This window comes from Poecilia reticulata, chromosome 14 (genome assembly GCF_904066995.2).
Source record: "Poecilia reticulata chromosome 14, P_reticulata-male-v2, whole genome shotgun sequence".
In the NCBI taxonomy this organism is placed as follows: Eukaryota; Metazoa; Chordata; class Actinopteri; order Cyprinodontiformes; family Poeciliidae; genus Poecilia; species Poecilia reticulata.
The window spans coordinates 24,005,009-24,018,089 of record NC_088843.1 but is presented as its reverse complement, the minus strand read 5'-3'; the positions used below and the strand labels follow the sequence as shown (position 1 = coordinate 24,018,089).

At 33.8% G+C, this 13,081-nt stretch overlaps 1 protein-coding gene across 2 annotated transcripts; it reads left to right on the top strand.

Moving 5' to 3' along the window:
- Positions 1 to 4: 4 nt before the first annotated feature.
- Positions 5 to 12,060, top strand: scimp (SLP adaptor and CSK interacting membrane protein). Of its 2 annotated transcripts, XM_008428537.2 has the most exons (6): positions 5 to 235; positions 2,237 to 2,298; positions 2,964 to 3,082; positions 8,522 to 8,573; positions 9,891 to 9,967; positions 11,161 to 12,060. In XM_008428537.2, exons 3-6 carry the CDS (start codon positions 2,971 to 2,973, stop codon positions 11,664 to 11,666), a joined length of 747 nt encoding a protein of 248 aa, XP_008426759.1. In that variant the 5' UTR covers positions 5 to 235; positions 2,237 to 2,298; positions 2,964 to 2,970; the 3' UTR covers positions 11,667 to 12,060. The 2 variants fall into 2 exon arrangements, with proteins under 2 accessions (XP_008426759.1, XP_081472071.1); XM_081615945.1 differs by lacking the exon at positions 5 to 235 and having other exon boundaries at positions 1,955 to 2,298.
- Positions 12,061 to 13,081: the final 1,021 nt, after the last annotated feature.

Genomic DNA, 13,081 nt, shown 5'->3' with positions numbered 1-13,081 from the left:
ACAGAAATTAATTTAGCCATTTTTTAAATGTCTGTAATAATCGTAAAATAGCTATCTTTAGAATATTTACAGCGTCAGTACTTTGTTTTGAAGGAAACAGGAGCATTTCCTGTGAATCATGCTGTTTTTACTTTCCATAGACCGAGAAGTACGCACCCCGCGGATTCTGTGGAAAAGCGCAGACTGCACGCTTCTCTACGCCGTAGAAACGATACGTCATCTCGTCCGCCATGTTGTGAGTGGCATGTTGTCTTTAGAAATGTGTCCAAAATCAAAATAGTTTTTAATAAAGTACAACATTTTAATTTCAAAAATAATTTTGCAAATGTTTGTACAATCAATGAGGATCAAAAATTCCACCTCTCAAATAAACCACAAAAGCATGTAATTGTATTTAGTTGTAAAACCTAAGCAATTATTTGTCCAACTACTTTGTCCTCACGCTGATAATAATAATAATAATAATAATAATAATAATAATAATAATAATAATAATAATAATAATAATAATAATAATAATAATAATAATAATAATGTTTATGATGTGTGAATAATAATAACAACAACAACGACGACGACGACGATAATGATGATGATGATGTTTATGATGTGTGAATTATTATTATTATTGTTATTATTATTGTTGTTGTTGTTGTAATGGGTTATTGCAGCATTTTTTGTAATTTTATTTTCTAAGATTAGTTTTGTCCTCAGTTCAATGCTGTAAACCAATGTGTCATAAGTTTTTTAAATTTCTTATTGTGTGATTCTCTATATGTGAAAAAAATAATACCATGATAGGTCCATGATATTTATGACATATTCTGCTTTTACATCTTCTGTATATTTTTATATTTGTGTAAATCTACATGGTTCAATGGCCTGTCACTCCTCTTCCTGGTATCTTGGCTTCTTTTAACTTTCCCATTGTTTTAAACCAGAAAGAAGGGAACTCCAGGTGTGACATTAAAATACATTTACAGGTGTGACTCTTTTTCAAATGTGTCAGTTACTCTTTCAGACAATTGTTGAAGGAAACCCAAAATATATGACCCAGTTATCAAAGATATTGACAAATGTATGTAAACTTCTGAATTTGGAGTTACAAATTTGTGGTGTCCAAAGTGTGGCATGCAGACCATTTGTTTTGTGACCCCTAACCACAATACTGGAAGGCAGCAAATCTGGCCTGTAAGCAGAGGTGGTTGAAAATTTTGATGAAAATTTTCCTAAAATAAAAAAATGTATGTTAGACCCACAACACAAATTATTGCTCATTAATTAACATTCCAACCATCAAAAAAATAAATAAATGAGTAAATAAAACTTTCCCAAAAAATAAGGAACTCATTGGTCTGTGTTAAAATAATTGGCTCCTTTCATCAAAAATCTGGCCAATTTGTTAGTTTCAATAGGGCAAGTTTAGTTTAGTATTAAGAAGTTATAAATAAAAAGAGAGGCACTGAAAGTAATTTTTACCTTTGTATTGAATATATATATATATATATATATATATATATATATATATATATATATATATATATATATATATATATATATATATATATATATATATATAAATAATCTGTGCCTCCAATGCATTCCACATAACAATTTTGGCACCTTATGGCAAAAAGTTTGGATACTAGTAGTTTACAGTATTCAACTAAACAAAGCTGGTTGCAGAGCTTTTTGCATGTGTCTCAATAATAATGCCACTCATAATATGTCACTGATAGAGACATATGATCTGGCTGCCTCTCTTGAATAAAAATCCAGTTTATTCATCAAAAATACATGCAACTGTGTGATAATCTGAAATGTGATTTGTAGTAAATATGTGCATCATACTGCTTAATCTGATCCTGATAGAGTCGTGTTACATGGGCCACAGATAAATGTGTTACCAGAGGAACTGAAACTTCAAATGGCTCAGATGTGCATGACTTTTTCCTCCCTGGTTTAAACATTTCGGCTCTCTTAGTTGGAAACATATCCATACATATATTTGGAAATTTTTATATTTAAGTACAAAGAGGCTTGAGGCCCTCTATACAGATATTTTGCTCTTCTGTGACTCTGTCACATGCAACCCCCACAAGCTGGGGTCAGCGGAGCATGGCAGAGTCTCAACCTGCAGGTTTCTTCACTGTAACGGAGAAAATGAGAAGCTGCTATGCAAAATTTCTGCACATGATGACTGTTGCCGTAATATTCCACCCACTTTCATCTTCAGTTGTCTGAGCCTGACGCCCGATTCTGATCCAGCCTCGGATCTATCAGCTGTTTGCTCAAAAGGTAGGACACATTATTGTATTTTGGGGGGATTTTTCAGCTAAAACTTTAACATATTATGTCAGCCTAATAGTAGACTTGCCTAAGTCCTATTTGAGAAAAATAACAGTTGTTTTCACAAAAGTCTGGAGCTGATATAGAGAAGTTTAAATATGTCTCCATAATTGTGAAGAAGCAGTATGTATTCTTGGAAGCGATCAGGAAGTTGTTGAGAACAGAAAATGTGGGGAGAAAAGATAAATGAGGGGGGAAAAAATAGCATTTTCAAGGAAACATTAAGCGGAAACATGTTTCCAGATGGAATCAACTGTTAAATTAAAAACTAACTCCTGTTTTCATGTTAAAATACAAACTCTTACAGCTCAACCAGCTAAAAAAAAAAATCTGTTAACATTTTTCTTTCTTTTTTGCTGGCAGTGCATGAGGTGGACTTCCTCACAAAAACAGTCCCTAGAGGCTGTCAGGAGGCTTGTTTGAGTCTCTCAATTCAGATGCTGGTACCAAAATAACTTTAACACTTAGTCAACGCTGAAAAAGAGGAAGTGGTGAATGGTTGTCTTTCCGATCCACAGCCTTGTATACTGAAAAGCAACAGATGAAAACCAGCTGAACTAAGAGTGTCTTTTTTATAATTTTTCATGTTTTTGATGGTTTGTGGTGTTCGGCAGAGATCCCATGGCTCTTTTACGCAAATACATCTGGGTGCTGGTGATACTGGGGATGGTTTTTGTGTCGCTGGTGATCAGCCTCATCTTCATCCTCATCAACAAGTGCATTTCCAGAAAAGGTAAGATGAGATATATTTTTTATCTATTTTCTGTCGTTCAATCAAAATATTAGAATTTTTCAGACAAAAGTGTGTCTGAAACACTTTTAGCTTTCTGACATATATGGTGTCATTGTATCCAGAATATCAACAGGAAAATAAAACAAACATCTCAGCAGCGTGTATCTTTTTTTAATCCAGTCAAAAAAAAGGTGGTTGTTTCTTGCACGACAATTGGAAATATTGACTAGTAATTACATTTTAATCCTAGATAATGCCATCTTAATCTTAGATAATTCCTTTATTGTCCCAGAAAGGGGAAATGCAATACCAGCAGCAGCAAAGTGACAGGTAATCAAAGCATGAAGGTGAAAAAAAGAATATAAGATACATAAAAACAGAATAAAGAACAAATACTGTACATTAAGGGCAAAATGTCAATATAAATACTGTGCCATTATTAGAATTAGGTAAGGTAAGGTAATTTATTTATATAGCACATTTTTAGCAACTCCAATCCAAAAGAATGTACACTGGGTGGGTTAATCTGCAAAACCTTTTACATTTGAGCAATTTACATTAAATGACAATAAAAACGGTACAACAACAGAGATGTGCTACTGAAACATTATTTAAAATGAGTAAAAACAGCATAAATACAAGCAGGGCATTCCAGTTGTAAAGTCTTACTAGAGGAATTAAATTGTCTGTTGTTGTCCTTTAACCACTTATCAAAGATACATTCAGCAATCAAACGCCTGTCTGTGTTCTGGTTTTATGTTAAAAACCACAAAACATAACAAGTAGTGGCTATAAACAATATCTGTGATAAGAACTAATTGTGTCTCTTCCGAATTCACATGAATTCTGTTTTAGACACACAAACTCTGACTTCAGAAAATAAATGTTCCAGATTAGTTGCTCAGCTTTATGTGGGTTTTTTATGAATGTTGCCTGGACTGGACATTTCTTACCCATTGTCATGATTTGTGGTTGTGGAGGTGATGAGGCAGACACAGTGAACCCAGAATGATGATTTAATAATGAACAAACCAAACAATCCAGGCAGCACAGATGAGTAACAGCAACAATTCTCATACTGGTAGCAACTGGCATGACAATAGACAGGAGACAGACTAGATGGTGGACAAGATGAGGACCCAACAAAGAACAAGAACCACAGGTGGGTTTAAATACACAGGGAGACAGTCAGGGAAAACCAGGAACAGGTGCACTCAATCAAGGGGCAGACAGGACAACACAGAGACTCAACAGAACACAGAAACCTAAATAAACACACAGAAAAAAACCAAATCCTCACACCCATGTGGGCCTCATATGTAAACGTCAACTGTGATCAGTCGGATTTATGGATCTAAAACTCAGTTCTGCAACTTTTTCAATCCAAAGAGACGTTTTTGTTTTCACGCCGCCAAATTTAAACTCCTTTAGATCTCCTTCCCTCCTTGTTGATGTCCATGTGCAACAATCAATTATTACATAATTATTACAAAATATTTCAGTGGTTTCATTCTTGTTTAGTTTTTGTTACATCTTATTATGAAGCAAGTTTGGAGTTTTGGGTTTACTGAGTGACTCTAACTTGACTTCACTCATGGTCCCACCTCCGTTGTTCTGCTTCTTCAGTGGCAGGTTTAGTTTATGAGGAACATTTGTGGTTTCAGTTGTTGCAGTTTTGCAAAGCAAAATTTCACACACTGCAAACTAAAAGCAAATCCAGAGTTCAACAGATATGCATCTTTATATGACCATGTTTGACCAGAGCTCAGGCTCCGTTCTCACTTTGCTACTTCAGTCGTATTTTTAAAAATATATCATTATTCTGCTTATGGGATCTGCAGATAGTTTTATCTATGTTTTTTACCAGATGGAGTGTGTTTCTGTGACCAAAATGTGCAAAAATAGGGATTAAAATAGTGAAAAAGTACATTTAGAGAAAACAGTGAAAGAAGTTACCTGCATAATGTGAAGATCTAAATAGTAAAAATAACACATTGTAATCAAATAAGTGCATGGATTTAGCAGTAAACAGTGTTGCAGATATATTTTTTCATACTATTTTAAATCTGTTTGCAGTGATCAGATGAAAATGATGTTTTTAGCTTATAATTTGAAATATTTCCTTTGTCAAAAAACTCTCAGTTTTTACTGTATTTACTGTAAGACCAAAATGATCCTTTATCCTAATTTTAGAGGATTAATTTCATCAGAACTGGTAATACCAATGGTTCCCCCCACAAAACAGGAAAAAATTAACAGTTTGTATCAAAAGTTGGCCTGAAATTGAAGGGAAAACAGAGCATTGGTCCAGAACTTGATACGTGGCATATCTGATTTGGGTTTTTCAATAAAATATCATGTATTTGCAAATAAAATTCTTAAAACATTGTGTCATCATAACTTCTTATCATTACTAGCTTGCAAAATCAGCTTCATGTCAAAAAGCTGCAGGATGGACAGCAAAAATCATCTTTCTGCTTTATAACTTCCTCACAAAGTTATTATAATATCAGATAAAATCATTAAACATATTAAATTGTGCAGCTGAACCTTGTTATGCCTTCAGCAGATTAAATTTCTTTTTATTTCTTGTGCAAACAGACAAAATATAGAATAAAAATATGATCCATCCTCATTTCCCTACATTCTTTCCCTACAAGTTTTTAAAAAAATAAAATAAAATAAAAGTAAGGCTTTCTTGAATGTTTCTGTGTTTGTGTTGACACTTCTGCTTCTATTTTCATTTTGATACTTTTGGCTTTTAAACTCGGTGATGTTTATTTATTTCAGATAAAAATTAAGCCATCCCATCTAATAATCCAGCCACAGATTTCTTCACAATGCTTATATAAAGGCTAAAAGCACTGATTAGAAGAATGCTTCTTTTTATTTACTTTGATATCAGCTTTAATAAGCAAGCAGCAAACAGACTTACTCTGGTAATGGTATTTAAAAAGTCTTGAAATATATATATTAAAAAAATGACCTCACTGAAAACTTTAGAAAAACTCAATCTTTCATTTCAGTGCATTTTTTTCACTGCACTGTTCAATACATCTTAGTAACAAGCTGAAATAACAGTTGTGGTCACTAATTTCTATCAATTAATCAAACTCCAAACTGAATTTTTGAAGTAATATCTCTGCTGTTCTCAGAGCATCACAAGATTTGGGGGATTTTAAGTGATGATGAATAATTCAACTTTGTTGAACTTTGTTGAATTATTCATCAAACAGATATATTTAGATATAAAGTTGTTTAAGTTGACTTTATATCTAAATTGAAAGCCCTTGACTGTTGATTGATAATTTTTACACATTCTTTTTTTTACTTTTTGCTTACCAATCTGAATGTGTTGAACAAGTAAAATTAGAAATAGTGCATCCAAATATTTTTTATGATCCCAGAAAACAACTTGATGTTATAAGAGACAAGCTGGAAAAACATCAAAAGGCTACCATAAATTGTTAGTTTTATTTATTACTAAATCGTGTTAGCAAACAATAGCTTTTTTTTTTTTTTAGCAAAAATCAGCTTCTGTGGAACCTGGTTCTAGTGATAATGAACTTAAATAATAATAAATGAGGAAGTGAAACACAGAGAGAAATAAAAAGCCATCTAAATTAATAAATAGAAAGGATTAAAACAAGAGAAACAGATGGGAATCCAAATACCTATGTTGTTTCTCCTTTAAGTTCTTGACTTTTAATAAATATTCCCCTATGTTTGACTTTTTCCAATCAACAAATCATAAAAGAGGATGAACATGGTGTCTAAAGTAAGGTGGAGGACGTGTGGGGATGTGGGCCTGTTTCTCTTTCCACACAACCCTTATTAGAAGAATGTTAACATTTCAGAATAGGAGGATATTTTAAAAGACAATTTAAAGGCATCTGCTAGAAAACTAAAAAATGATCTCAAACTGATATTTTATTTTGATAAACCAATTTATTGTTAAACTGAATACAAAATCTTGCCAAGTATTTTTGTCCAGTTTCTATTGCAAATATCGTAGTGCACTTCAAATAACTTATAATTTAGTTTATAAAACAAAATTTTTTGTTCTAATTGTTTCATTTACAACATGGGAAAAATGTCTTATTAGTGAAATAATCTGACAATTTTGTTAGAACTTTTTAATCAATGTTAAAGGATTATTGACTTAAAACAAGCTCTCACATCTCGATGAAAAGTTACTTCTAAGTTAGTTTTTGTCTTATTTGAAGTGTATGAAGATGTAGTAGAAACTAGACCAAAAATTCTTCAGTAAGATTTTCTGCTTTTGCTGTAAAGTGCGACTACAATAAAATATGAATTTATTAAATTAGCTCTAAACATCCTTACCAGAATTTCCAACAAATTTGTTTCCATCTGTAATATAAGCATGTTTCTTCTGTGACCAATCACAGACGAGAAAACCTGAACATTTTTTAGCACGTTAGAATGATGTAAACTGTTTCCATGTCTTTGACAAGGCTGGTAGTAAAGCCGTAAAATCCGCTTCAGAAAAATTCAGGAAGGAGTGAACAAAGTCTGGTGGCTCAGTTGGTTGGAGTGAGTTCTCTCTACTCCCGGTTTCCTGTCCGTTTACTGGTAAATAAAGGCCATAAAATAAGAAGTGGGCAAAGTTTCCTCTTCACTCAAAACAGCCTCTGGGTGTTTAGTTAACCTGAAAACCCATAACATGCTCTTTTTCTGCTACACATGAGAGCCCTGAACAGGAAAGAGGAAACCAAACATCATTACTACTGTCACAAATACTTCTGAGGTCTTCAACCCCATAGAGAAGTTATTATAATTGTATGAAATGCTATTATTAGAGGCACCCTGTGGATTTGATCGGCTCAGATGAAACTTTAATGATCCCTGTGGCGTAGCTGCAGCGGCAGCAAAGCCAGGCTTTGCTCCGCTTTGGAGAAACGAACCCAGGGCAAACAAATGCAACAAAAGACTCTGCTTTATAAATAATATTAGTACATTTTGAGAGAAAATATGAAATGTTTCATAAATAAAAAGGAAACAGGAAAACCTTTGAGTTTGTTTTAACAACACTTATTATTCCAATGTAACATTTAATTTGTGTTTATTGTGTTTTTGTCCCTTTTAAGCTCTTTAACACACATTGAGGCTTTTGCACTTACTTCGGTTATAGTGTTTTATTGTTTCTATTGTCGACTTCTGTCCTTTCCATATTTTGAATGTTTATGTATGTATTGCTACAACATTTTGTTACAGATGTTGTTGTTTTAAAGTGCTTTATAACTAAAATAGTGGTGGTTATAGTAATCTATTTTTGATGATTAATATTTGGACTTTTGAGAAGATAACACATATCAGCCTCTTCCAGTCTGCTACCATGATATGAATTGTATTACTGTTATTTGTTTACATTTTTACAGCATCAAATAACTTGAAATAATTTTTCCTTCTTTCTTCCAGGAGGCAAACATCGAATTTTACAGCACCAGGAAAAACCTAACGTCAAAATCGAGTAATGTCTTCTCATACGTGTGATCTTAGTTTCTCTGAATAGCAAAATCACATCCTGATTTGAGGCATCCTAAAAACAGGAACAGCTTTTTAAAAGTATCAGTGTAAGGATCAGACAGGATCAGAACAAGACATAACTAAATGTTTTCCATAAGCAGAAACTGATTGGTCAAACACTTAAACATGTTGATCTACAATATTTTTTCAATGAAAATGCTAAAAAAAAAAAAAAACTTCCTGTCTTGATGATGTGGGTTACTTGGATGAAGTAAAATATTTATTTACTGCTGAAAATTTACAATTTTTGCAGGCAGGTGACAAATCTCACCATGATTCTGTATCAGGTGATGTGAGTCTGTGAGGCTCTGACTTCTCCTCTGAAGTAAACCGTTGAACCAGCAGCTTGAGCAGCACAACATGTCTGTAGAAGGTGGTAGGAAACTTGAGGCTATTTTAGTGAAGCGCAACAACAAATAAACAGTAACCAAGCCTCAAGCTGAGTTATGACCCCATTCAGAATTTTTAGTTCTTCGATGTTTGTTCATGACCTCTAGTTTATTTTAATTACTAGAGAGAACTCGTTCATATTCACATTTTGCTCATTCTTGTTAATTTAGGAACTAATATTAAGGGGAGTTGAAAACATATGTATGGCACATTTTCCAGACTTTTATTTGTAAACATTTTTGAAACAATGTGGATTATTTTTTCTTCTAGTTATAAACTAGATGATGTTGGCTTATCATATAAAATCCCAATAAACACATTGTGGTTCGAAAACATTACAAAACTGGAAAGTCTTATGTGCCATGAATTCAAATGCAAGTTTTTGCACACCAAGTACAAACTGAAAAAGCACAAGGGCTGGTCAGTTGATGAGACCATGCTAACTACACTTAGCATTACAAAGAGTTAAAGATGGGTCTATAAATGTTATGCATCTAAATACTGAAGAAACATCTTTACAAAAAGATTTTAATGAGGCATCCTACAAACCACTGGAAGCTCGAGTTAAAAAGCTTTTGACTGCAGCTGCCATAAATATCTACTTTGTTTTTGTGGTTTGAGTTGGCAACGACGCTACTACTTCTCCAACTTATCAAAGAGAGTTCTGCTTTAGTTCTTAAATAAAATTATTCAAACTTCTAATGCAAATGCGACATACTTATTGTTCATGATGATTTCATCAGCTTTTCTGATAAAGCCCATGGATATTGATTACATTTTCATGCTTTCCACTCATCTAATGCACCATTCTTTCAGAATGTTAGTTCAAAAAAATTAACTTGAATATTTCTTTATTCTCAAAAATTTTCAGGAGCAACAAATATCAGCTGACACAACCTGTCACTGACACACCTCCTCTTCCTCCTCGGACACAGTTTCTCACAGCAGGTAAAGCTCATTTTCCTACCAGTACATCTTATGGACAGAAATTGGACGGTGGCACAAACTGTTTGCAGGAACTGAAAAAGAAAGTGACGCTGTATGACAGGTGACCTATTTGACAATAAACTTTGAATCCCAGGCAGAAGGAGAAAGCCACATATTCGCTTTCAGTCAAGCCTTCTGCAGCCAAGTTCCTTTTAATTCAAGCCACACAGCCATGTCAGTTATTTGAAAATCCCAAATGTGAGTGACATTATAAATCAGAGTTTTGTGCTTATTTTCTGGGCTTCAGTGAGCTTGACTAAAATAAACAGAACAAAGTGAATTGAAAGATGTTGAATTGAACACTGCAGATACTTTCAGAGTAACTCTTATATGAATATGTTTGCTAATTTAAAAACTAGGAAAAAAAACTTTAATGTAATCTGTAATAAATTTGCTTTCAATTTATGTTCTCAACTCTCCTGGAAGCTTGAATGTGACATAAAGACACAAATGACATTATGAGACATGAAGAGTTTATTTACATTCCTGGATTATCTGAGTTTAAAGAATGAGAAGAACTTATAAACACCATGTTTTGTTATTGCTTACAGCGACACATTTGTCTCTAATATATTAATAAAAATATATAATCTAGCAGCTCAAGCTGAGCTCCAGCATTTTTATTCAGCTGGTTTTACCGCTATAGGCGCTGTACAATGGCTGCTGGAAAAGATAAGTGTTTTGTTGTTGACTTACTATTCAGAAGCCACTTGCCGCATTCTTGTTGGATGTGCAGGAGGTGCCACTTCTGCTTTTCAAAGATGTACGGTTGTACAATTGCACATCTGCCTTGCTGCTGAAATGTGCTATACAAATAAAATTTGATTGATTGATTGATTGATTGATTGATCTATTTTCAGTCATTTTCTCTTGCAAGTGTAGACATTGAGTTAAGGAGGCAGCAGCTCAAAGTAGGCAGAACTGAGCAGATTAAAATCTCATCATCTAAGAATGATTTTGTGCAACAAATGTAATGAACATGTTTTGTTTAGCCCAGACTGATCCAAACCTGTTCAAGGAAGCATCATTAGTCACTATTAAAACAATCTGCTGGTCACCTTTAGATAAGGCATCAAACTAACCAAGTTGATTTGTGTTCTGTACTTCTCCACATGTGATAAGAAACTACCTAAAAAGAAAGTTTATTGTTTCAGAGGCCCAAAGCTATGAGAACCTGGCTGAGGAATGTGAGCATGACGACCAGAGTGACCACGACTACGAGGAGGCCCTGGACCAGAAGCTCGACTGCGTGAAGGTGCAGGAAAATCTGCTCTGCAATCATCCAAACACAAACTCTGGAGTTTCAGACGCCCAGAGTTATGAGAACCTGGCTGAGGAGAATGACTACGAGGAGAGTGTGGATCCACTGCCGGACTATGTCAAAGTGGAGGATGAAACCGAGATTCTTCCCCCTCCTCTCTGCGTTTTGGATCCAAATATGGAATGTAATTTTTCTTTAGGTCAGAGCTACGAAAATCTGGCCGATGAGAATGAGTACGAGGAGAGCATGGAGCAGCAGTTGGACTATGTGAAGGTGGAGGATGAGGAGGAGTTCCCTCTTCATCAGAGCAACGAAGCGAGGGACAACTCCTCCACTGCTTCCACCGAGGACTATGACGACATTGGAGAAGATGAGGAAGACTATGATGATGTTGCATAAGATCAAGATAAAAAAAAAGGGCAAAGACTTTTTCTCTCTCCAACCTTCTAGCTGAGAAGAGCTTTAACAGATATTTCGTTTCCCATCTTTAATTTTTTTTCACGTTTTAAAAAGCAGAACATCTGGAGAGAACAGTTCGCTTTTGGACACTCAGTTTTACTTTTTGATTCCTACACAACTTATTTACTGATAATTTCTAGATTTGTTTATAGCTGTTTTTCAACCATTTTGATTTAAAACCTTGTGAACTGTTTTTTTTAACCATTTTATTTTCAAAATAAAACGTAATTTTTATGTTTCTAAATTGTACAGCATTGCATAAATGTAATTGTGTTTACAGTAGGCGAATTTTTGTCTGTCATGATTTGTGATTGAAGAGGTGAGGATGCAGGATGAGGTGAGGTATAGTGCAATAATGATGATTTTTAATGAAAGTCCAAACCAAGAGAACAGAATCCAGGCAGCACAGGTGAGCAGCAAGGCTAAGAGCTCAGACACTGGTAGCGACTGGTTACACAGCTAGACACAATGACATAGCCGAGGACCTGACAGGGAACAAGAGACACAGGTGGGTATAAATACACAAGGAAGGTAATCAGGGGAAACGAGGGATAGCTGGGGACAATCAAGGGGTAGACAGGACAACTGAAAATGACACAGAAACCTAAATTAACACAGAGAAAAAAACCAAAACCTTACATTAGCATCTCTGCTATAGAGCAGATATGAACAAGAAATGTGAACAATAATAATAATAATAAAAATTTATTAAATAATTAAAGAATTGCTTTATTTTCAAATTGTGTTCTTTTGAACATATTCATGATTTGTTTTTCAGATCGTGAAAGAGAACACAGAGAATTTTCATTTTTATGGTTGGCCAGACCCTAAAATGAAAGAATACATTTTGAGGTGGTACAATTAAAAAACAAAACAAAACAATTAAAAATATATAATTATTCAAAAATGTGACTAGATTAATATTTACAAAATAAATACTGGCAGCCAATTCATAAAAAAAAGAAAAACTGTGTATAGAAGTTGATTTCATAAAATTGTAGTTACTTTTTTCTCTATACATACTATCAATAAGGTTAACGATATTGAATAATCAATAAATTCTACCATATGGAAACTCTTTTGTTTTAATCACCATGTCCTTCCCAGGAATTGCACAAAAAAAAACAATTTAACTAAATCAACAATTTTTCCTTAAAATTCAGATGCATATTATTTCCCAGTTATCCTGATAAAACCCAGATCACTTTTAAATACAACCAATTACTAAACTCTACTAAAGAGTTTGGAACTATTTTCTATTTATGCAGGAAAATAGATTTTAATAATATAAAGTTAAGAACTTTATATTATATGTTTGCAGAAACAGTGGGAACAAACTGTGTGTGTGTAGCACA

Coding starts and splice junctions, on each gene's coding strand:
- scimp (XM_008428537.2), top strand. CDS start 2,971: ATGGCTCTTTTACGCAAATACATCTGGGTGCTGGTGATACTGGGGATG. Junction 3,083..8,521: donor CAAGTGCATTTCCAGAAAAG/GTAAGATGAGAT, acceptor TCTTTCTTCCAG/GAGGCAAACATCGAATTTTA. Junction 8,574..9,890: donor AAACCTAACGTCAAAATCGA/GTAATGTCTTCT, acceptor AAAAATTTTCAG/GAGCAACAAATATCAGCTGA.